At 61.6% G+C, this 24,768-nt stretch overlaps 1 protein-coding gene across 7 annotated transcripts in view; it reads left to right on the top strand.

The window, feature by feature from the left end:
• PRR5 (proline rich 5) overlaps positions 1-24,768 on the top strand; it is a 48,581-nt gene that overhangs the window by 22,430 nt on the left and 1,383 nt on the right. For 2 of the 7 annotated variants that reach the window (XM_032882800.1, XM_032882801.1), the window contains exons 2-8: positions 888-1,007; positions 9,787-9,867; positions 14,248-14,296; positions 14,947-15,004; positions 19,782-19,873; positions 20,305-20,508; positions 23,838-23,973. In XM_032882800.1, coding sequence (XP_032738691.1) covers positions 898-1,007; positions 9,787-9,867; positions 14,248-14,296; positions 14,947-15,004; positions 19,782-19,873; positions 20,305-20,508; positions 23,838-23,973 — 730 coding nt within the window. In that variant the 5' untranslated portion in view covers positions 888-897. Of the gene's footprint in view, positions 1-627; positions 1,008-7,185; positions 7,376-9,414; positions 9,515-9,786; positions 9,868-14,247; positions 14,297-14,946; positions 15,005-19,781; positions 19,874-20,304; positions 20,509-23,837; positions 23,974-24,768 lie in introns of those variants that run through there. The other 5 variants (XM_032882804.1, XM_032882805.1, XM_032882799.1 and 2 more) reach the window with 5 other exon arrangements.

The raw sequence follows: 24,768 nt of genomic DNA, 5'->3' as shown, positions 1-24,768 counted from the left end.
GGCCCCAGTCTGGCGGGTGACTTGTCATGCCCAGGCTGGGCTTCGGTGGGGTGGGGTCCTGGCCCCGTGCCCAAAGGGCTCAGGAGGTCTCCACCTCCTGAGAGAAACTGGGAGGAGTTTGCGTTCACGTGGCAGGGTCTGGAGGGATCCGCGTGGGCACAGCCTTTGTGGGGATGGCCAGGAGGGGGTGACTATGGGTGAAGTATTGGCAAAGGCGGTCTGGGCATAGGGTGGGGCAAGGAGTCCCTGAGCATTGTGCTTGTGGCTGCGGTGGCCGGCTCAGGGAGGACGCTTGGGGTTGGGTTGTGCGTCCCATGCGTGTTGGTTTCCTGGGGGCATAGGTGGCCCTCGGAAGACCCGGGGGGGTCCAAGCCTGACCCGGAAGTGGACACCTAGGGGGCTTTGGGGCGGCCATGGCCAAAGAGGCGCAGACCCCGTCCCCACTAGTGGCCCCGCCCTCAAGGCCCCGCCCCTGACCACACCCCTTTGCTTGAGGCCCCGCCTCGGCCCGGCATAGCCACGCCTCCTCTCCCGCCCCGCCCCTCGACCGCCCCTGTTCCGCCCCCGGACCGGGCCCCGCCCCCCGGCCCCGCCCCCGCCTCCGTTTGCGCCGGGTCCGCGCTGCCGGCCGCGCTTCTGGCGCTCCACGCTGCGGCCGCTCAGAGCAATGATTAACCCGGCGGGCCAGCCGGCGCGGGGCCCGGGGCGGAGGCGCGGGGCCGGGGCGGGACCCCGGAGGGCCGCTCGGCTTCCTGCTCTCGCCCAAGTTTCCTCGTAGAGGGCGCAGTGCCGGCCGGGGCCCGCGGCGCGGCGTGGCGCAGGGCGCGGCGGCGGGCGCGCGTGGGCGCGGAGCGGGCCGCCGGGGTCACCATGAGGACTCTCCGCAGGTTGAAGTTCATGAGTTCGCCCAGCCTCAGTGACCTGGGCAAGAGAGAGCCGGCTATCGCCGGCGCGGACGAGCGGGGCACGCAGCAGCGCCGGGCCTGCGCCAACGCCACCTGGAACAGGTAAGGCCGCACCCTCCGGGCCCGCCCGGCGGGCCCGGGATCTCAGAGCCCGGGGAGAGGGAGCCTTCTGTCCGGCCCGCGCGCGAGGAATGAAGCCCTGAGCGCCGCGCTACTTCGCAGTTAGCAAAGAACTTGCTCCGCGGGAGTTGTGCGGGCGGACAGGGAAGTTTAATGTAACGTGTTTCTGGAAGGGAGGGACGAGACCGCGGACTCTGGGACTCGTCCTGCAGCGCCCAGCTGGTGGGCGACGGGGTGGGCCTGGAACCCGCGTGCTTGCCTCGCACCCGGGGGTCTTCCCACGTCTGCGCCCCGGTGCTCGTGGCCATCTGGGAGGGAAATCGAGCAGGAAGTGTTTTTCCCATTTCGCAGATGAGCAGATGAGCCTCAAGGGCGCAGTCGGTGGGTGGCCGCTGCGCTTCCTGTCTCCGAGTAAAGGTCCCTTTGGTCGGAGGGAGGTGGGCGGGTAGCTTCCCCTGAGCGGCCCCTTGTCCTCCCAGCTGTCAGCAGGGGTGCAGCAGCTGCCTGGCATTCCTGAGACGACCCTCCCCCCTGGGGGCCTTTCCCAGACTAGCAGGGGCGTGGGAAGTCCCCCCACCCCCAAGCTTTGTTTGAAGAGCGAGGCTGGGATCCGGAAAATAGATGGTTTATGTAGTGGGATTCCCCAGCGTGTCTGTTCCTGATCCCTTTTCAAAGTAGACATTTCCACCAAAAGGAAAAGGGAGGGGTGGGGCACAGAGCAAGAGGCTGTTCAAGGGGGCTGTGAATGCCGCACCCCCCACACACACACCTGGCAGGGAATTGTTGCCAGATGCTCCACTGGCTGTGGTCCTGGCCCCCAGGAACCCGGCTGTCCATGTGGCCACCCAAGGAGAGTTTCTTGAGCATCCCAGTGGACACAGGGCCACCAACCTGAGACCCTTGTCTGGGCACTAGGCAGGACCCCATCATCCATGTGCTTGGCTTCTGTCCCCTACCAGGTTGCAGACTGCTTGTGGCTGGGTTTGCCTTAGTTTCCCTGTCAGTGGGTGTGTGCATCCCTCCTTACAGAGCCGATGTGGAGACAGTGAAGGAAGGTCTGTCACGGGAGAATGTCAGTGACCCACTGACTGCACAATGTCCCAAGAGTTGATTTCTCCTGTCTCAGAATTCAGGAGATAGATGCTGATCCCCTCCCCACACCAACACACACACACACACACACACACACACACACTTCTCTGCTTTCGCTTCGTGGTAGCCAAACAGACTTAGTTCAGTTTCCAGCTCCGCCTCTTTCCCACTGTGTGGCCTTGAGCAAGTCAATCAGCCTCTCTGGGCCTTAGTTTCCATAGCCATAAAACGAGCTCATAAGGGTGTCCGCCTCAGGGGCTGTTGTAGGGATTAAATGCAAACATACATATTCAAGCCCTCCTCGCAGTGCCCAGCACATGGTAGGGACGGGGGGGGGGGGGGGGGGGGGGGGGGGGGGGGGGGGGCAGACAGAGGGAGGGCACCGGCTCAAGGGCTTAGACAGCCCCCTGCCCTTGTGACCCTGGGGCCAGCTCTGAGTCTTGGGGAGCTCTGGGAGGGGACTGCAGAAAAAGGCCACCTGAGTCCCTCCACTGCTTTTCACTTAATGGCATTTAGAAACAGCACCTGCCAGACTTCAGAAGAACACGTTTCCTCCCCCTGCTTGAGTCTTCCATCCCTTCCGCACCTGGCCTCTCCCATCTTGTACTTCTCCTATGCTCCCGACGCCTTTAGGTCCCATGGTTCCCTTAGCCCAGAGAGGGAGTTACTTCTCTCATCTCCCCTTTGAAGGTGCAGAAGGGGACACAGAGCTCCCAGCAGACCTGCCCATGTTAGTGTCACCCACGTAGGACACGGTAAGGCGCGAGCCGCTGCTCTCTCCTCTCCAGACAGAGGGTGCCGAGCCAAGGAGAGGCAGGGCGCCTTCCTCTGCCCTTCCCTGAGTGGGAGCTGTGTGGGGCTGGGGGTCCACTCTGGTCTCTGCCTGCCCACCCCTCCTTGCAGTGCCCCAGGCGGGGCAGGACAACAGCCCTCATACAGGACAGCCTCATTCGTCTTCAGGGCCCGCCTGGCTGAGCTGGGCACTCCTCATTTGGAGTCCAAGGCGTCAGCGGGACAATGCTCCCTCCGTAGCCTTCTGCTCCTCCAGCTTCTGGTGGTTTCTTGGCTTGTGGCAGTCTGCTTCTGTCTTCACGTGGCCTCTCCTGGGTCTGTGATCGAAACTCCCTCTCTTTTCTCTTGGAAGGACACCAGTCATTCGCTCTGGGGTCACCCTCATCCCGAACGATTCCATCTCAGGATCCTTACCTAACTGCATCTGCGAGACCCTGTTTCCAAAGTAGACACGAATTTCTCGGGGACCCCATTCAGCCCACCACAGTGACCCTGGGTGCATCCACTAATTTCCTGTGCGTCTTTCCTCATCTGGACATGGGGCCAACATACAAGGCTTGCTCTCGTGAGAAAGAGATCCGTGCATTCACTGAGACATTCATCCCTGTGATTTGTTCCCTCGTTCCCTCCTATGCTCCCTGGCACTGGGCGGCTTCTGGGGCCAAGAGTCAGCAGAGAAAGAACAGCTTCCTGAGTTGGGGGAGGGAGTCAGGAGATAAAACAGGGACACAGGTAAAGGGATGAGGTCACTGCAGGTCGCATTTAGTGCCCAGGAGAAGATAAACTGGGAAACAGGTGAGTGCTGTCATTCTTTCCTCCAGGATCTCGATTCCGGGGGTGCAGAAACGGGAAGTGTTTGAGTGAGTGCTGGCTGCCAGGCACAGTTGTTTCCTCAGCCCTTCTCTGCTGGGCGGGTTTGTCCCCTGAGCCAAGCCAAGCACAGGGCCTCAGACAGGCTGTTCCCACCTGCAGCTCCCCCCCCACCTCCATCAAGGGCCGGGACATGGCGCTCTGGGCATGCATTCCTCCTGGGCCGCCCCAGTTAGCTCCTGACACGGTCTGGACCCCGTGCAGGGGTGGGGCCACTAGTTCCGTGGAGGTTATGCTCTTGAGCTGAGGGGAGAGAGGGAGCTTCCCAAACCTCAGTCCAAAAGGCCTGCCCAGTGCAGGTCCCCTGGGCTCGTGTTTAGGCCAGAGGTGTTAACTGTTAATGGAGTTCATGTTGACTCTCGTTCCCCGCCAGGCCTGAATGCTCCGGGCTCTCCAGGCCCGGCATCTGTCCCAGCTTCTAGGTGTGGGAGGGGAGACCCCAGGCAGGGGGAGTGTGGGCCTGTGCTGTGCCACGCACACTGCCCTGCGTGGGACACTCCCTCCGTCCCCATTGCCTCCCTCCAGGGCAGGGGTGATGGTCTTCAGCTCCAGGGAAAGGACTTGCTCAAGACCGCACCCTAAAAGTAAATAAATAAATAGGTAACTACATAAAAGAATTATCATAAAAAAAAAAGACCCCATACTAATGTCAGGGTCTGGGGGTATGACCCCAGGTCTGACTTGAGGTCACGGCTCAGGGACCAAGAGAGGCGGGTGTTGGTGGTAAGAACCTGAAGGCTGGCGGCAGCTGCCTTGTGGGCATTCCCCTGCCCTGGGCAGGGGCCGCCTGCGGAACCCCTACAGAATGAGAATGTTCTGCCTGATTCCAGCAATGCTAGCCCCCACCCCCAGCTCTGCACTCACTTAGTGAGGGGCCCTGACCAAACGCCAGACCTGAAGGCGCTCCTGTCATTCCCCAGCGGCCCTCAAGGTGGGGCTCAGCAGCCCCATTTTGCAGGCGAGGACACTGAGGCTCCGAGAAGTTTGGGAACCAGCGCAGGTCTCTACAGGGAGTCTGGGCAGAAGCTGGGATCTAACCCAGGTCCAGCTCCAAAGCCTGCATGTCTGCCACCACCTCAGGGGAGGGTCTCTGAGGGGCTGGTGGAGGCTCCCGGGTGATCCCTTGGTTGGGGGTAGGGGTTGGAGGCTGCCAGGGGCCTGGGCTTGGCTCCCCGTACCCCATCCCTGCCTAGTGGCTGCTCTGGACCCTGAGCCTCCGGCCCCGCTGGGGCCATCTGGGTGGAGTCCGCAGAGGAATGGCCCCAAAGATGTTCACACTCGGCCCCCGGAACCTGCGACTATGGTAAAGGCAAAAAAGGGACTTTGCAGACATGATGACGTGAAGGGTCTCACGGTGGGGGCCCAGTGTGGTCACAAGGGTCTTCCCGAGAGTGAGGCCTGGGGCTCAGAGTCGGGGAGGAGGTGGCGGGATGGGAAGGGAGAGCCAGGGTGCCACGGCGCTTCCTGTGAGCGTAGAAGAAGGGGCCTGAGGCAAGCACGTGGGTGGTTCCAGAAGCTGGAAAAGGCTAGGAAGCAAATTCTCCCCTAGAGCCTCCAGGAGGAGCCAGTCACAGAACACCTTGAGTTTAGCCTCGTGAAGCTGGTTTGGAACTCCTGGCCTTCAGAAAGGAAAGCAAACACATCTGGGTCGTTTGAAGCCACTAGGTTGGTAGAATTTGTGATGCTGACACCCCTCCCCCCTCCGCCCTGCTCCCTCCCTCCTCCTGCACCACCGAGTGCCCTGGGCCACCACCTCCCACACCCCAGCCCAGGACCGACCTCACAGCTGGGAAGGGGGCACTGCACTGTCCCCTCCGCAGTCAGGACTGGCACGGGTCAGGGCCCTTGCTGGGTGCCCAGGGAGGGGTGTGGGTGGGCACGGACCCCTCCTGCTCAGCCAGGAACCCTGTTAGCACTGGGGACGAGCATCCGAAGCTAGGCAGACTGAAACCCGGGTGTGAGTGGGACCCGTTTGCTGAGGAGCCCATGGAGCTGACACGGGGCTGGAAATCCCTTCGTCACCCTATTCACTAGAGGGTCCCATCGGGGCCTGGCCAGGGGGCACAGTCGGCTTGCAAGTTGTGTACCTCCTGTGCCTTTCACTTGGACGTAGAGAGGAAGCCATGGGCCCTGCTCCGGGGGTGGCTACAGCAAAGCTGGGTGGGCCCCCCTTCATCCCTTGGCGAAGACACTGGGGCTCCATCCGGTCACCCTCAGATAGGACGGGGGGACTAGAGCCTCAGCTGTCAGGTGGGGTGGAGGAGCCTGGGTGGCCCCGGGAACCTGGTGGCACCCAGGTCCCCTGCCCTTCCTCATTCGTATGGCTGTCCCTTCGCAGGGACTGCTGGCTAGGAAGCCGGTGGGACACACCAGGCCTGAACACCAGGGGGAGGGGCCCAAGGAGGTGGCGGCCCTGCTCAGGGTCCAGGTTGGCCTTCTGGGGTCACCTGGCAGAGGCCTGCCCCCTTCTGTGTGTCATCTGAGGCCTCTGGAGGCCGTGTCCACATTGAGGAAGGCACCAGAGAAGGCAGGGCTCTGCTTCCAGGTCCTCCCAGGAGCCTAACCCTCTCCAGGGTCCCCAGAGGTAATATCAGCTGACCTGACCAGAGGCCAGGCGTTGTGGTGGGCCCAACCCCTTCAGCCTCTGCTGGGGCTTCCTGTAGGGCTGGGTGGGCAACCCTGAGAAAAGTGTTGCTGGGCCAGAGGCCCACACGGTGTCTCCTTCAGCCCACCACCCCACACAGGCTCTGGCCCAAACCAGGGTGACCACAGGCAGGCGCCCCCAGGAGCCCTACGGTGAGCCCTCCCTCTCCCAGTTTGGCAATGCCCCACCCCCTTCCTGGGCCACAGACTCCAGGGATGCCCTGGAGCCTCACCAGGGCTCTGGCACCTTCTCCTCTTTGCTCCAGGCCCACCTGGGGCCCAGTGAAGAGACTCTGGGACTCGGCCCTGCCCTCCTGTCCTTCAGCACAGGGGAGGGGGACAGGCTCTGCAAAGGACAGCCCAGTGGGGAGAGGCCACAGGTCTCACCCGGAAGTGCCTTTGGAGGCTGCCTGTGGTTTCCTCGGGACCATCTGCCAGTGCCCACGCCGGTCCTGCCCACCTCTTGTCGGGAGGCCACAGATCCGGGTGGCTGGGGGGAAAGAGAAGTCACATGCGGGCCTCTTGCTCCCCACCCTTCCTCTCCCCCAGTGGCTCACAGCAAGTTGTTTTGTTGGGGTTTTTTTTTTTTTTTTTTTGGTGGCCCAACTTGGACTTGGGACAGAAGGGGAACCTCAGCCCCAGTCCGGGGAGGAATGGAGGCAGCAGGGCCCGTCCAGCCGGGGCAGCGAGGGAGGCAGTTTCCGAGCCAGCGACCGGGGTAGGAGGACCACGGGCCAGGTTCGCGGGCTCTGCCAGGTGTCATGCTCTTGGGACTCTAGGCAGTTCTTGGCTCCCCAGACCCTCGTCATTTCCTTCCGTAGCCTCGGGTGTGACAGGCCCCCTGTGTGGTGGTTAGAAGGGAGAGACTGAGAAAACCACAGAGCGGATGGTTGAGCTGTGGTGGGAGCTGCTGGGGACACACCCCTCCTCGGAGACAAGCTAAAGATGCCCCCGTAAGTGTCACCCGCGGGGCACCCCACTGCCGGGCACCGTCTCCTTTGGGCACTGGAGTTCAGAATCCGTGGTGTGCGTGGGGAAGCCGAGGCACAGGTGGCCAGCGTTCACGGTGGGCGGGGAGGGGACGGCGGATCTCAGGGTGGCCCCTGGGCTGGGCCAGAGGCTGCTTAGACATGGGTGTTGGCCAGAGTCAAAGGGAGGTTATCAGCTGATGCGCTGAGCCTGGGGGTCAAGGACGGGGGCAAAATAGTCAACCAGATAGATCACCCCTCCCCTAAAAGACCACTGAGGTCAATTTTTTTCTGCAACTCAGCTGTGAGGGAGGAGGGTCCAGCCTGGAGGGGCCAGGGGAGGGTTTGAGGTCCAGGGAGCGGGTGGAGGGCAAGCCTACAGGGGAAGGGACAGCAAGGACAAAGGCCCAAGGCAGGAGGGGCTGACACATGTGACTCTCTGAGGGTCAGAGAGCCGGCCTCACCATCCAAAGCCACAGAGTGCAGGGTCACCTCTGGGCTGGGGTCCCTCTGGCAGTCTGCCTGGAAGAGGAGGAAGGCGGGGGCAGGGCTGCTAGGAGCAGCTGTGTGTGCCGCCTCCTGCCCAGGCTTCTTCCCACCTCAGGGCCTCTGTCCTTGGTCCCCGCTGCACCTCAGGAGGGTCTGGGCCCCTGGGCCCCAGGGCGGTGACCAGGACTGCCCTGTGCCTCCTGCCCCTCAGCAGCCCCCACAGGGCTGGGAGTCAGCCTGCAGCTGCTCGAATTCCAGCGTGACAGCTGCTGGAGGACCCTCGCTGCTCATGCCCCTGGGAGGGGGTGGGGGTGTGCAGGGTCCTGCCCCAGCCGGGCTCAGACCCCGCTGCTTGGGAACAGGGGGCAGCTGCTGGATGAGGAGCTCTGAGCCCTCCCGCAGGAGACATGGCCTCTGTGAGCCTCTGTCTCCCCGTCTGCGAAGTGGGGGACCAGTCTGCGTTCCTGGGAAGGGCAGAGCTAATGCCAAGGGCATTGGGAGCCTGGTGGCTGCTGCCTGGTCTGCGATGGGAATGGCAGCACGCGCCCAGCTGTTCCCTCCACACTGAGAGTCATGGCAGTGGGTCTGTGACCTTCAGAGCGGTGCCTAGGGCCTGGGTGGAGGGCGGAGGAGCCACCCAGACCTGGTTCTTGCCCTCGGAAGTGTGTGGCCAAGGGAGGGCGGGGTGCTGATAGGAAAGTGAATCAGCAAAGTGCCAGGATAGGAGTCTCCCTGGGGAAAGGTAGGGGTCAGGAGGGCTTCTTGGAGGAAGTGGCTTCTGAGCTGAGTCTTCAATATGAACAGCTGCTTACCTTGTAGACAGGGAGGAGAAGGGCCTTCCAGACGGAAGGGGCAGTGGGTGCAGAAATCCAGAGGTATAGTGGCCTCTGGCCAGTCCAGCACTCTCGGAGTGTAAGATCCCCCGGAATGCAGGGAGAGGCCGTTCCTGACAAGCCTCAAATGCCATGTCCAGGCCTCGGGCTATATCTGCAGGCGTCGGGTTCCTCACAAGACCCTGGTCAGGGAAGTGACTGGGGGCAACCAGGAGGCAGGCTGGTAGGATCAGGTCCAGGCATGCAAGGAGGGGCCCTGGTTAGAGGGGAGGGGAGGGCCGCAGCGGAGCTCCAGGAGGTAGAAATGGATCTGACCTCAGGGTCGGTTGGTTTCAGAGGGTGAGGGAGAGTCAAGAATGAATTTTCCCCAAATGCTTACAAGTTTCTCCAACAACGAGGCTCTGTGCTCTTGGGGTCTACAGACAGTGATGGAAACAAGTTAACCAGATCACAGAAACATGGTTACACAGTGATGGTCCAGAAAAACTGGCAACAGTGTGTGATCTAAAGGGAATAGATAATGGAAGTGGGTGAGGACCAGCCAGCAGAATTGGCATGTGCAAAGGCCCTGTGGCTGGAGGCCACTTCCCAGTGGGGCACAGAGCATGAGCGTTCAGTGCTCAGGGACACTAGGAGTCAGGAAGGGCCGGCTCAGGGGCACCTGGAAGCCCATGGTGAGTGTCAGGGTGGGATACGTTACAGGGTGGGACAGGTGATCAAAGGGTACCCTTGGGAACAGAAGATTCCCGAACACAGGAAGGGGAGCAGAGTGTGTGCAGGCCACAGAAGACATCCTGGAGAGGTGACTCGGAGGTGACTCAGGCCCGGGGCTCTGGGGAGGCTGGGGCTAGGGATGTAGATCTTGGGGTCGAGGTGGGGACTAAGGTTTTGGTAGGGACAGGGTCCCATGAGGACAGCCGACCCCTGCTCTCCAGGGCTTGCCTTACAAGAGAAAAGATGGGCACCTGCTTCTGACCAGACCCGCTTCTGTCCCTTGAGCCAAGTAGGGCAGGAGAGGTCAGGTGGGGAGGGGTGGCAGGGCCTCGATGACCCTCGTCTTTCTCCCGCCCGCAGCATCCACAACGGGGTCATCGCCGTCTTCCAGCGCAAGGGGCTGCCTGACCAGGAGCTCTTCAGCCTCAACGAAGGCGTCCGGTGAGTGGCTGCCTGTCCCGTCCTGTCCTGGGCCTGTGAGTGGCAGAGAAGGCTGTGCTGGGGCAGGAGGCTGTAGCCAGGCCCTGCCTCCCCAGCCACACCTGAAATACTGCCCTTACGGCCGCGGTGGGCAGCGACCCGGGGCCGCCCAGGTCCTGGCTCTGTGGCTCTTGGGCCTGGTGGACCTTCCCCCCACCCGTCCCGAGGACTTTCTCTTCAGGGGAAGCAGGCTGGGACTTGGACAGGGGCTCGAGATCACGCCCACACTCCCCGCTGGTGTTGAACATCATGAAGGATATTATTCTGTTAAAGAGGAAGGACCCACCTGCCTAATGACGGGAGCGTCGTTCCCGGAAAGGCAGTTACAGCCCGGCCAAATGCCCCTCATTTCCTGTGGACGGCCACGCGGTGAGCACTGGTGAGGGAGTCCAGGATGGACCAGCCCCTCCAAGCTGCTCTTGTGAGCGGTGCACCATCCATCACTGAGAGGGAATCAGCAAGGCCAGCCCCGGTAGTCCTACTTTGCAGTGAAGGAGGCTGAAGATCAGAGAGGTCAGGATGTCTGCCCAGGGTCACACAGCTGCCTCAAGGAGGCATTTCCTCTCTCTGTGCTATTCCCTTCTCAATCTGGGCTATGCTACCCAGTCCCTGTGTCAGCTGGGGAAAGGAGGCGGCCCAGCTCCTCATCAGCTCAAGATGGGAATAAAGGATAATGGGGACCGGGATCATATTCATACAGGGCACCCCAGCCCGGTGTGGCAGAGCTGAAAGGGGCCTTACAGACAGGAAACCTGAGGTGCGGGGAGGGTAAGGGGCGGCGTTGCCTCTCCCAGGCCCCCTTACATGCAACCCATCCGGGGGGTCCTGCTTTCCTCAGTCTCCTCGACTGTGCATTTTACCGGGGAGGGAACTGAGGCCGAGGTCACTTGCTGTGTGTGCCCACAGGGCTGGTCGGTGGAGCTGGGGCTCAAGTCCCTGACCCCAGGGCCTGTGGGTCCCTTGGGACTGCCCCCTGCCCAGCCCCCACTCCAGCTTTCTCCATCCCAAGGCCATGTTAAAGCAAGTGACTGGAATTATGCGTGATACCCATGACTGGTCGTTGGCCTTGATCCCACGAGGGAGCCTGGTGACAGGAGCCATTGATGGCGCTGTCACCTAGGCATTCCCCTCGGTTCTCGGGGCCATGTGGTGAGATGGGGGTAGGTGGGGGTGCTCCTTGGTGGGCCCCGGCGAGGCTAAGGCCAAGGAGGTGAACAGGCAGGGGACCCTGACGTCGGGCCATCACCCTTTCTTCCCTCCGTTTTCATGTACACACATAGGTGTGCACAGCGACACGTAATTCACTCTTCAGATGTACAGTTCCGTGGTTCTTAGCACATTCAGAGTTGTGTAGTCCTCACTGCTGTTTGATTCTGGAACATTCTCACCCACTCCCCACCCCTCCCATAAAAGCCCGTCCCCATTAACAGTCACTCCCCAGCCCCTGACAAAGGCCAGTCGAGCGTCCGTCTCTGTAGATTTGCCTCTTTCTAGACGTTTCGCATACGTGCGATCACCTGGTGTGTGTGCGGCCTGTGCCGGCCGCTTCCGTGTCGCCTGACGCCTTCAAGCTTGTTGCGTCGGAGCCCGTGCCTGCACCTCATTCCTTCTCGCTGCCAAATACTGTTCCACGCTAGGGAAACCGCATTCCCTGTACCCGTTCACCTGCTGAGAGCTGCCCCCTCGGCCGTGACACGCCCGTGGCTGTGAACCCGCAGGGCTTCCTGTGACCTGCAGACATGTGGCTTCGTTTCTCCTGGGGCCACCCCCAGGGCGGGGTAGGGGCTGCCCCGCTGATCTGCACAGCTTCGCTTCCCACCCCGGAGCCCGCGGCCAGTGCCCCCACCTTCCCTGCACGTGCAACTTGACTTTCGGGAACTTGTATTCTAATGGCACTTGCAGGCATGAGGAGCCCTCTCGTGGCTGGGGTTTGCACTTCCCTGATGACTTAGGATGGGAACATCTTTTCATGGGCTGGTTGGCCATCTGCAGATCGTCTTTGGGCAAGTGTCTCCTTGGCCCATTTATAAATGCGATGACTTATCTCTTTCTGGTTGAGTCGCAGGAGCGCAGGAGTTCTTTATATATTCTGCGTCTGGGCCTTCAGCTGCTCTCGCTCCGCGGCTTGTCTTCGCACGTTCCTGGCCGTGTTCTCCGAACCGTGAAGGTTCGATTTTGGTGACATCCAGGGTGCTGGTCTAGCCTCTCTCTTGACCCGTTCCTTTGACCGGCTTCTCCAAAGGCCCCCAAACCAGGCACACTTTGCATAATAGTTTTCCCAGACTAAGTCACTCTGGGTTGCAGAGGACACCCCTCCAGGCACACCATGCCCCCAGCATTCGATGGCACAGCTCCTGACCTGCCCGGGGACCAGGAGAATTGCGTGGGAGCTCGTGGGCAAGAGCTCAGCTACCTGCTCTGTCCTGAGAGGCCCCTCCTGTTGCCTTCTGGGCTCTGGAATGCAGATCCACTGGCCCTGTGGCTCCCAGAAGCCACCAGACCCGTCTGGCCAGGGTGGCCCTGGCCTTGGCCTCTGCCCCCCACCCCCCAGCCCCTTTCTGTGGCTGTCCCTCTCCCCTCCGATGACACCCGGGCTGTTCCCCCAGCAGTGCCTTCCCCAGGTGGTGTCCTGGGGTGATTAGGCTGCCTGGGCATTCCCCTACGGATACAGGAGCCGCCTAACCTGCAGGCCCCCCAGCACCTCAGTCTCCACATCTGTAGAATGAGCGTGGCTCCCCTCCAGCAGCCAGGAGAGCCAGCGGGCACAGCACAAATTGGGAGATGCTTGCCTAGCCATGCCCCTCACCCCTGCTCAGGGGCTCATGTAGTGAGTCAAGAGGAAATATCGGGAGGTGTGGGGAGCCCCAGGCAGCCAGCAGTGGGGCAGAGGGTCTGCTCGGCCCTGAAGGAGACATTCATTCATTCGTTCATTCGTGTTCGTACTCACCGTCACTAACCACAGGCCAGGGAGAGAGTAAGGAGGGCTTTACTGAGCACCTGCTGCACACACCAAGGGTAAGCCGTGGTCTCACTTGACAGCCCGGACCTTCCTCCGCACCTCCTGGCATGTCTCTGGTCCCAGAGGAGGGTGCCGGAGCTCAGGCAGGGGCGGGGACTTGCCCAGAGTCACACGGTGGACAGGCAGTGTTGGGGCTGCCTCTCTGGCCCCTGACGGGCGGAGGGGACTCACCCAGGCTCAGCCTTGATCCCTCCTTGCCCTTTGCTCTCTGGCTATGTCCATAGTGGCCCCTTGGGTCACACATGTGGTGACCTGAGATAGACGTTGAGCCTGCACATGGGGGTCACACAGCTGAGGTCATGTGAGCTGAGGTCACATCCGGTCCTTGGAAGCCCAGACGATTGCGACAAGGTGGAGGGACCGTGGCAGGGGCTGACCACAGGGGCCACTGGCTTCACAACCCCTTGCTGTCCCAGGTGGAGATCAGCCTGGTGAATGTGGCCACTGTTAACGTCATAGTGACGCGGGGATGGCGTCGGGCTATGACATGGGGTTGGTCCTGTGCTAAGAGAAGCTGCCAGCCAGGGGTGTAGGACAGGGTGCCAGGGGCGCGGGACGGGGTCCTAGGGCTGCCCCCAGACAGCCGCAGTTGCTCTGACCCTCGGGGTCCCCATCCGTCCCACCCAGGGACACCAGGACCATCGTCAGGCTGTCGTGAGCTTCGGGCTGTGACCGGCCTGGTCCAGCTGTGTCTCTCTTCATGTCCCCATGCCATCGTCTCTGCACCTTCTAGATCCTGCCTGAAGCCCCAGGTTCTGGGGATGCCAGCTGCTCGGTGCTGGGTGCTAGTCACCGACACAAGCCACCTGCCCTCTGTCTCTCTGCTTCATTTAGCCCCTAGGCCCACACCCCCACCACCCCCACTGGGGACAGCCAGTCCTGGGGGGGTAGTCCTGCTTTCAGCTCCTCCAGGAGGGTAGAGTGTAGTCACCTGAAAAGGCCTTTGAGGACCAGCACACCCTCTTAGTGGGGTTGAGGGATGGTGAGTTTGGTGCCCCCCCAAGTGTACGTGCATGCTTACACACACGTGTGCATGCACACACACAGCTCCAAGGCTGACAGAGATGAGAGCCTTCAGCTTCCTCTCGTGTGCAGTGTTGGCGGGAGCCCACAGAGCCCCACTGAACACCACAGAGGCCTGAGGCCCACCCAGCCCTCCCTCCCCGCCTGCCCCCTGCACTGGGACTGGGGGTGGGGGCATGCCCACACTTCCCCCTGGGCTGAGCAGGTCGGCCTCCTGCTGCCCCCGGTGACCCCCCATCAGCGCCACCTGGTCTCTGAGCCCTGCCGTCCCTCACTGTCCTGTCCCCTCCCTCCCACAGGCAACTCCTGAAGACAGAGCTGGGGTCGTTCTTCACCGAGTACCTGCAGGTGGGTGGTCTGTGCTCTCGAGCGGGCTGGGGCTGCTTTCCAAGCAGGCCGGAAAGGACTGGGGTCACCTCCTCTCCGTGGGTCCACAGTGTGCTGGGTTCCAAGGACTGCTGCACCGCTGTGGCTCAGTTTCCCTGTCCAGCTGGTGCGGGTTGTCAGGCAGGTTAATGACAATGATGCGGGCGAAGTCTGCACGCTGTGCGTGCCCTGACACGTGGCAGGACGGGGGGCTGGTTCTTTTCCGGGCTGTTCACCTCCCGGAACACAGAGTGGGCTTCCAGATGTCCCCGTCACTGCAGGGCCCCTACTCCCCGAGCACACAGTGATGCTGTTGGCCTGGTGTCAGCATCCTGAGGCCCCTGTGGCCGAGGCCCTGCCGTACGCTGCATTCGTCACACCTCCTCTGGCCAGTGAGCCTGCAGAGTTCACGCACACCTGGAACCGGCCGTCAGTGTCTTCCCAGCGCGAGCCAGGGTTCAAGCTCTGCTTGAGTAGGGGGGAGGTTGGGGGCAATGGGTGAGTCCCGCCCCCCTGGGCCTCAGCTGCCGGTTGGTGGGGTGCAGGGAGGGCAGGGGGAGGCCTCCTGGGGGCCTTGCCTGCCCAAGGCCACCCCCCAGGGCAGTAACGGCCTGCCTGTGTGTGCTTTCCAGAACCAGCTGCTGACGAAAGGCATGGTGATCCTGCGGGACAAGATCCGCTTCTATGAGGGTGAGTGTGGCGGCCCATAGCGGGGACTGAGTGCAGGGATTTGCCGCTGTCCCTGCGGGGACATGTGGCCCTGCCTGCCTTGCCTGTGTCCCTGGGGCTCCAGGTGGGAGAGCGGCAGGGGCAGCAAGGCCACGATTTGACTCCAGGAGGGGACCTTACCGGGGAGAGAGTCTGCCCTTCCTGCCACCACCCCACAATTTGCTGGAGCCCAAGAGGGCTGAGAAATCCGGAAAGCCTGCCCCCGGGGCCTTCTGGTGCCAGTGAACCCCATTCCAGCAGCCTGGGAGAACCCGACAGGATCTTTGAGGACCAGGGACCTAGCATAGGGCCAAGGTTGCCCTAATGTTCCCGAAGGAGGAGGTGGGAGCCGGGGGCTGTCACCTGGCTGAGAGCTGCTGTCCCATCAGAGTTTGGGGCCTGAGCTTGGGGCTGGACCTTCTAGATGAGTTTTCTCTTTCCATGCACATACCCAGCCCCGAGACCTTTGGGTCCCTGTGCCCGTGTCCTAGCTAGGGGCAGGGTCAGCGTAATGATGACAGGCGGTATGTCTGCAGCCGCACTGAGTAGAGAGCAGAGTGCATCCAAGCCCAGGCCAGTCTGACCCCAGCGCACATGCCCTTGGCCCTTCTGGAGGCCCCTGAGCTCCAGCGCACCTCTGCCTGGCCCGGGCCTCAGCAGGTAGGGAAGGGTCCTGGTGGGCTCCGCCTCCCTCCCCCAGCACCCTCCAGCTCCCATGTCCCTGGGTCAGGGAGCAGCGACCAAAGTGGTGTCTCCTCGTAGGAGTGAATTGGCAGAGAGAATGACCAAATTATGGGAGGACCCAGCTCAGCCCACAGTGCCTTTGCTGAGGCCTGTTTTGTGCCAGACCCGGTGCTGAGTTCAGGCTCCATGAACATTCGCTGAGCACCTACTATGCACCAGGCACTGGGCACCTTGCCTACTCTCTGCTAGACCGTCCTGAGTGTTTTCCAACTATTAACTCACTGGCTTTCCCAGCAGCCCTGCTCGGGAGATACCACTGCAGCCACTGCACATATGGGGAAACTGAGACACCCAGGCCATGCAGCTCTGTGCGGCAACCTGGTTCCACTGCCACTTTGGTTCCTTCTTCAGCCCTTACTCTGATCCTAGAAAGAAGGAGTATAATCCCATTTCCCAGAGGAGGGCACTGAGGTCAGTGGCCTAGTGTGCATTGGGTGAGCTCAGAGCCGTGTGTCCCCTGCTCTCTCTGCACGTCCTGCTTCTGTCGGGGGGCAGCGCTGAGGCGGGAGCGTGGGAAGGACCGCCAGGACCACAGTCCAGGGGAGGGAGAGGCACAGACCGCCGGGGTCCAGGCTGGCTTCCTGGAGGAGGCAGCAACTGAGTCAGCAGTCGAGGTGCTGAGGATCTGGCACCTGATAGAGGTGCCTTCCCATGCCCCCTCCTTACTCGGCACATTCCAGCAGCGCCTCTGCCTCCTACCAGCTCTGGTCCAGGGGAGCTGGGAGCTTCGGAGAAGAGAAGCTTTGTGCAGCTTAGTCGGCCCCTGCCTGCAGCGGCCGTGTCACCAGGCCACCGTCTGGGGCGTGTCCACCCCATCCAGCCTCCCCAGGCCGCAGGGACAGGCACAGAGCCCCAGTCTAGGGGCCACGGGTCCTGGCCTCCATTTCCCATCCAGCCACAGACCTCAGCCTCGGTCTCCCCGTCTTAGCACCGTGGGGCTGGATGGACTCCACCCACGTGCTCAGTACGGGTCAGGCCCCAGCTAGCTTCTGGGGGCCTGGAGAGGGGGGAGATTTCGGCTCTGTCCACCAGGGATTGACAGTCCAGTCGGGTACACAGACGCGGACCAGACAGTGACGGTTCAGTGTGAGGCATGGGGGTGAAGGAAAGCCGTGGGGAACGAAGGGTTCGCTCCGTCTTGGCAGTCAGGGAGGGCTCCATGGAAGCAGTGGCCCTTGAGTCAGGCCTCAGAATGTAGTCGTCGGGAAGCCATTCTGCCCGCCTCAGTCTATACCAGGGGACAGTCGCCGACGCCACTCCCCGACGGGCGGCCTTTGGAGCCTGCCCTGTCCACCTTCTGCCCGTTTGGCTCCCAGAGCAGCCCTTCCTTGAGATCGCTCCCTGTGGCCAGCCATGGCCTCACCTGTGCCTCTGCTGGGGGCCGGGGTGGCCTCGCCCACCCGCCTTCAGCCTCACGGACATCAACTCCCAAGCACAGCAATTCCTGGAAACGGGAGGCCTGGAGGGACAGCCTTGCCATGGAGCCTCTCTCCCGGACCACGCCTAAGGCTGTGGTTCCGTTGTCTCCCAGCCGGGCTTACAGGAGTGGGCTCTGGCTGCCGCCAGGATGGCTCCTCAGCGGCCAGACACCCGACGACTCCAGGGAGGAACCCGGGGCCTCCTGCAGGCTCCACGCCCTGGGCTCGGCCCTCTCTTGGCCGGCAGGGATCCCAGCCCATTACAGGCCATCCGGCCAGACTCCCCAGTGGCGTTTACACACTGGCCGGCAGGCCTGACTCCATTGGGCCCACCTCCTGGCCGGCTGGCCTCTTCGGAGCCCCTGCTGTGGCCTTTTCCATGGCCCTGTGGTCATCGCAGGGCTGAGACCTGAGCCAAGATCAGCCTGGTACGCTCCGGTCCCCCCATCCCTCAGCGCTCAGACAGAACAGAGGAGGGCAGAGGACCCACACTCCTGGGGAGAAGCCCAGTTCTGCCGAGCTTCAGCATAGATGTGGCGGCCCGCACAGGCGCACCGGTGGCCACGGCCATGGCCATGGCCAAGGCCAACACTGAGTAAGCATTTGCTTCGCAGCAGCCTTCCGCCCAGTGCACGCGAGGACGTTCACACCCATCTCACGGAGCGTCACGTGGAGGCCTGGTTGCCAGACTCCCCAGGGTCCCACGGCAAAGCAGAGCAGGGCTCCAGCTCCGGGCAGCCTGACGCTGTCACCCCCAACAGCCCCCCCACCCCGCCCTCGTCGCCAGCCCTAGACCACAGGCCCCAGCGGAGAACTTGGCCCGTGGGCGAGCCTGTGCTTCCTGGCCTCTTGGTCGCCTGCAGCTCTGACGGGGCCTCGAGGCTGTGTTTTACATCTGCTTTCCACAGCATTTCCGCCCCGTGGGCTGGAGAGCGGCCTGCGGACGCTGGCCTGGCCCAGGCCCAGAGCTACCCCACGGCCGGCCCAGAGAACTGAGGCGTCTTTCTTCTCACCAGGGACGGCGGGGACCTAAAGGGACCTCTGTATAGACAGAGGCCTGCGGGCGGCAGCACCCACCCATCCTGGGTTCCACAGAGCTAGGTGTGGGCCCCCGGGGAGGGCTGGGAGCTGGCCGCCGGGCGAGAGCCCCAGTGCCCACAGATCGGCCATGCACAGAGGCCACCCTCGCCGCCCACGGGGCTGGACGGGCTTCCCAGGGCTGCCCCCACCAGGCTCCCCTCCCAGAGCCCCCACACCTACACAGAGTTGGGGCCTCTACGGGCAGTGCAAGTGTGGGGTTCAGAGCCCAAAGAAAGTATGGAGAAGAGGCGAAGGCCTTTGTTCGGCTCGCTGGTTCCCATGGAAACCTCGAGGCGGTCCCGCACGAGCGCTGTGGTCTGGGAGGCCAGCCAGGATGTGGCACTTCACCCTCACCCAGAGACCCCAGCACACCCCGTTTTTCTCCAGCCACCCACTGGAGGTCCCACCGAGCCGCAGGGGCCTTGGCAACGCGTCCTGGGACGCACTTATTTAGCCCAGACCCAGCAGGCCTTTGTCCCAGCTTTCTGTTCATTCCAGGCAGGGGCGCTGAGCACTCAGAGCTTTGCATGTCCTGCGGCAGTCCAGGCCCAGCTCGGGGACACCTCATCTGTCCTCATCCCTCAGAGACTGCCCACCGTGAGGAAGACAGGCTCCTTCCCAGGGCTGGCAGAAACACCCAGAGCCTGACCGAATGCCTGTTTTCCGCACATCTACTTGTGTGGTTCCCACACTGAGGATGTCCCATCAACCCGGCAAATCCAGCCCCCTACATCAGCTTAGACAGCACCTCCTCCGGGAAGCCCTCCCTGCCTGCTCCTCTCCACTTTCTCTGGTTCCCTTCCCTACCTGGGATGCACTGTTCTTGGACGTGGTCTCCCTGGCTCCTCTGACCCCAGCTCAGGCAGCCCGGGCTGGCAGGGACCAGGGCACTGGAGGAAAAGGACCTGAACCTCTCAGAGGCTCCATCTCTTGGTCTGCCTACTGAGGTCGCCCCTTCAATGGGCAGATGGTCATGCTCCTAGTTGCCATTCAGGGTCCTGCTTCCCTGTCCTGTGATGGGTCTGGGGATCTTGGAGGCTCTGCTGGGTCCCCAGTGCCCAGTATAGGTGCTCTGCAAACATCTGCATGGGTGGACAGATTGCCCGCCTGCTGGGGGGCCACCGTGGGAATTGGGAGGAGACAGGACTATGTGTGGCAGCTGCCAGCGGGGGCGGGGGGTGTTCCTGTGCGGGACTGGTGTGGGATGAAGGAATGGGAACCAGCCAGGACTTACCAGCTCTTTCTCTGCCCTGGACCTTGTCTCTGCTCATTTCATCCCCACAGCCCTGGGAGGTCGGCCCTTTCACTGTCCTGTTTTATTAATGGGGGAAACTGAGGCACAGGGTGACTACGCCGTGGACCCCCAGCCACAGAGTTGCTAAGGGCTGCGTGCTATCAACCTGGGGGGTGGGGAGGGCGCCTCCAGGGCCCAGAGCCTGGCCCTCAGCTCCCGTGCGGATGGGAGAGAGGACTCCAGCCTGGGAGGGGTGAGCAGTGACAGCTTCCTGTGCCCCCAGGACAGAAACTACTGGACTCGCTGGCAGAGACGTGGGACTTCTTCTTCAGTGACGTGCTGCCCACGCTGCAGGCCATCTTCTACCCAGTGCAGGTGAATGGCCCCTGCAGCCGTGCGATGCCCCAGGGCCCAGGCGACCACCCATCCCAGCCTTCCAGCATGCTGTCCCCAGCCCGGGGATGGCCACATCCCTGGACCCCTCACCTGCTTTCCCACCCACAATTTGGAATGAAGGACAGTCCCCCCGCCGACCCACAGGCCCTATAAAGTCCTGGGCAGCACATAGTAGGTCTTTCCCAGCACACAGTAGGGGCTTGGTATGTGACAGTGACCCTTTCCTTGCCTGAGGAAGCTGGCTGGGGCCTCTCTTCGGGACAGGGCCATCCAGGGAGGAGGGTGGGGTGGGAGGGGGCCCAAGGATCTGTAGGGCCGTAGCCCTGGGATCTGGCCCCGGATCGGCAGACGGGGAAGCAGCAGTTTCTTATGATGGCAGCGGGGTGGGGCGTGGCCTTCTGTGTCCACAGGGCAAGGAGCCATCCGTGCGCCAGCTCGCCCTGCTGCACTTCCGGAACGCCATCACCCTGAGCGTGAAGCTGGAGGATGCGCTGGCCCGCACCCACGCCCGTGTGCCCCCCGCCATCGTGCAGATGCTGCTGGTGCTGCAGGTGCGTGGCGCCGCAAGGAGGCCACTGGGCGTGAGGCCGGGCCTTCCAGACGCAGAGCCTGAGGCAAGGGTCTGGGTCCACAGGACTCATCAATGGGGAGATTGTCAGGAGAAACATGTAAGGAGATAGGGAAGCAGGAGGAGCCCAGAAGGTGCTGGGGGGAGATGGGAGTTCAAGAGAAGGCAGGCGTCAGCCTCATCCCATGGGGAGCCCAGGAGTGTGGATGGGCCCAGAGGTGTCCCCAGTGGGCAGGGACTATGCCTTCACACCCTGTACCAGTCAGCCGTCGGGGCTGTTGGCTGCCTCCCCACAACGGTTCCAGATGTTTCTGGTGTGGGTGTCTTTCACCCACCAGAGCAGCTTTAGGAAGGGGGCAGCCACACGCTGTTGGCAGCCTTGCTCCCAGCAGCTAGGGATGAGTGGCCTGCCCAAAACAGCAGAGGGTCTGATGGACCACAAACAGGGCCTTTTGCAAACTCCTGCATCCCAAGCACAGCACCCTACAGTTTGCCAGCTTGTCCCACTGTGAAAGGACAGAGGTAGGCACCGTCATCCACCCGATTTTACAGGTGGGAAATAGAGTCCTCATTTGCCCAGAGCTAACAAGGCCTGGCCTCAACCACATCTGACGGCTCCGAAGTCCTGTTTCTTGTTCTTCATCCCCCCCGTGCACATGGGTAACCTAAATTAGTCTGCAAGGTTGGTCCGAGGGTCCAGGGCAGCCAGTGAAGATTCCAGAGCAACGAAGGTGCTGATGAATGTGAAGGTCTGAGGGTCGAGGGACTGCACAGGGCAGGAGCTGGTGGTCATCCTGGCATCCATATGACCCGCTGTTTTGGAAGGATTTTAGGGGAACCTGGCTGGGTTGAAGCAGGGGCCCTCTAAGGACTTTGTGCCTCTCAGCCTCTTTCCTCGCCTATGTGACTTCCTGCCTGCGGGGCAGGTTCAAGGACAGTGGGGAGAAATCAGATGTAAAGCCTTTTGTGGTGCTTCTGGCCGCCTGTGGTGGCTGGACAGGGATTTGGAGCCAAGGAGGTCCCACCCCAGGCTGGTGGCCAGACTGGGGCGGTGCTGCCCCCTGGTGGCCTCTCTGCCTCATGCAGCTTCCTCCGCTTGGTCCCATCATCCCTAGGACTTGCCCTCCTGCCCCTTCGCTGTTGCCCCACTCCCCACCTGGCCGGCACGTTGACTGAGCTTATCCCCACTGTTTTCGAGTCCCAGATGGACCTGAAGTCAGAGCTGCTGGTTAGCATGTGTTGAGGGCCTACCGTGTGCCCCGTGCTTCCCCAGCAGAGCTACCGTGCTCCTGTGGGAGCCAGGGGAGCAGCTCAGCCTCTGAGTGCTCACAGGTAATGCAGCCCCGGGGCCGCCATTCTCAGTGTGCAGTGGGGAGCAGAGACAGACGTCCTTTACAAGGCTGGCGAGTGAAACAACGTGAAGTTCATGGAACACCCAGCTGAGCAGAAGCATCGTGGGGGCGGAGGCAGTTCCCAGGGGCATGGGGTCTGTAGTGATGGCTCAGTGATGGCTCCTCTTCCGCTCTGACGGTGGGAGTTCGTGTGCTCTCTAGTGGTCAGCCCGGCGGGAGGCCTAGGGAGGTTCCCGGTCTTTTTGAGGAGGCGGCTTTTGGTTGCCTTGATTTTCCCTGAGGATTTCCTGTTTCAGTCTCAGTGAGTTCTCTCTGATTATTTCTCTTGCGCTCTCTTTGGACTTTGTTCGCTCTTCTTTTTCTGGTTTGGGGTAGATGCTTACTGACTTCAGGTTTTCCCTTTACTAATGTATCCGTTGGATGCTACAGTTTTCCTCCAAGCATAGCTTTCAGTGTGTTCCATCAGTGTGGATCTGTTTTCATTTTCATTTCATTCAAAACATTTTAAGATACTTGCTAAGATTTCCTCTTTGGGGGACGCCTGAGTAGCTCAGTCAGTGAAGCATCTGGCTTCGGCTCAGGTCATGATCTCAGGAGCCTGAGATCGAGTCCCGCATCGGGCTCCTTGCTCAGAGGGGAGGCTGCTTCTCCCTCTCCTTGCTGCCTCCCCTGCTTGTGCTCTTTCTGGCAAATAAATAACATCTTAAAAAAAAAAAAAAAAGATTTCCTGTGGGATCCGTGGCTTACTTAGAAGTGAGTGAGTTGTTTGATCTCCACGTATCTGGGGCTCTCCCGGCTATCTCCCCGCTCCCCACTCCTTGGCTTCATGCAGCTGTGCTCTGAGAGCAGGTGCTGTACTTACATCCTTTTAAGTTTGCGAAGGTGCACTTTGTAGCCCAGAATGTGGTCTGACTTTAAAGGCGGACCGCGGGAGGGACATGTGTTTCTGCATCCGGGGTGGGCGGGGGGCAGCGGTCTGACAGCAATTGGAGTGCTGAGTGCCCGTGTCCTTCCCGAGTTTCTGCCTGCGGCTCTGTCCCCACAAGCGGGTGAGCGGTCTGTCCCTCGGCTCTAGCAGTTCTGCCCCATGTGGTCTGCAGCTCTGTTGTCAGGTGCAGGCACACTAGGGGTCATTCCGTCCTCCCCGAGAACTGCCCTCTGTACAGTTGCGTAGTGACCTGCTTGACCCCTGATGACTTTCCTCGGTCTGACGTCCACCCTGTCTGGAATTAACCTAGCTGCTCCCGACGTCGGCATGGCATGGCTCTCTCAACCCTTTGCTTTTATTTATCATTCATTCACTCATTCATTCATTGGAAGGAGGGACAGAATGAGAGAGAGAATCCTAAGCAGGCTCTATGCCCAGCACAGAGCCCCAGACGGGGCTTGATCCAACAGCCCTGAGATCATGACCTGAGCGAAAGCCAGGAGTCAGCCCCTTAACTGCCTGAGCCGCCTGCACGCCCCTCAACCCTTTGCTTATAGTCCATGGGTGTCTTCCCAGCTGAAGTGGGTTTCTCATGGGTGGCATTGGGGCAGGGGGGCTCAGGCTGTCCGTAGCTGCCATTTTAAGGTTCTAAAGGCATCTTGTGCCATGAGCCTCTGGCAGCCCCCCAAGCAGGGCTATCTTCCCCGTTTCTTCAGCCATCCTTTGTTCAGTGAGCACTCACTAAGGGCCTGCTGTGTGCCAGCCCTCTGCTGGGGTGCTAGGGGCCCAGAGCTTGCCCTCCCTGTCAGCGAGACCAAGTCTATCCTACAGGCAGCTGCCTTCTTCCAGCTTTGGCTCTGATGGAACTGGAGAAGATAGAAATCCCTTCAGGGCTCTGGACAAGGGGGGTCAGGGAGGAGGAGGAGGGCAGGGCCTGGCAAGGGCATCAGTGTAGAGCAGGGGAGGGGCAGGGCCGCCTGGGGGCTGGACTAGAGCCTGGCTGGCCCTGGGGGACAAGCTTTTCCTGGCTGGCACGGGGCGTCAGGGAGCATGCTGTCTGTCTGGTGACCACCCGTCTCCCTTCCTCTCTTGCAGGGAGTGCATGAGTCCAGGGGTGTGACCAAGGACTACTTGCGCCTAGAGACGCTGATCCAGAAGGTGGTGTCGCCCTACCTGGGCACCTACGGCCTCTACTCCAGCGAGGGCCCGTTCACACATTCCTGCATCCTTGGTAGGGTTTGCCTGGGCCTGGGGTGGGGAGCGGGGTAACCTCTGGCCCCATCCACCTCTGCCCAGGGTCCAGGCCTCCAGTGAGGAGATGACCACAGCCAGGTCCCGCTGGGGATTTGCTTTCCGGTCATGCAGCAGACCTGTCTTGAGCGTCCCCCAGCTGTGTGCCGGGCCTGGACACTCAGGGCCTGGGATCCCAGCTACAAGAACTGAAGGGGACTTGTCGGGCTGATACCATACATGGTAATGGGATGACTCCCCTGAAAGCCCCACAGAGCTCTGTGTTCCCAGTGAGGGCCCGTCTATGTTCAATCCTGAAAGACAAGCGTTGGCCAGCAGAGGACACAGCATGTGCAAAGGCCTGGAGCCCAAGAAACTGAGCTTGTTCAGGGGAATTGCAGGAGAGGGGAGAAGGGTGGTGGGTGTCCTGGGGCTGTCTGGCCTGTCTGGAGGCCTGCCACGTTGCTCCTTTAACAGACGGTCCGTTGGTTCATTCCCGTGTACACTGAGCACCTACTGTGTGTCTGCCCCGTTCTTGGCCGTGGGGGAGCCGCAGAGGCCAGGCCCCACCCACATGGGCTCTCACGGTCACGGACGCAGACCAATGAGTACACAGTCCCCTGACCAGTCTCCAGGGGGACGCACACACAAGTCATGCGAGGGCCGTGCTGGGAAAGGCCAGACTGGAAGTGACGGGTGAGCCGAGGGAGGAGGAGCCAGGCCTGGGGAGAGGTGCACAAAGAACATTCTGGACTGGGGGCCAGAGGCACAGAGGCCACTGGGGAGCGCCCACCTG

The sequence above is a fragment of the Lontra canadensis genome, unplaced genomic scaffold (genome assembly GCF_010015895.1).
Source record: "Lontra canadensis isolate GAN:19392208 unplaced genomic scaffold, GSC_riverotter_1.0 scaffold84, whole genome shotgun sequence".
NCBI classification, from domain to species: Eukaryota; Metazoa; Chordata; class Mammalia; order Carnivora; family Mustelidae; genus Lontra; species Lontra canadensis.
The sequence above is the reverse complement of the archived record's forward strand: the minus strand, read 5'-3'. Positions and strand labels throughout refer to the sequence as shown.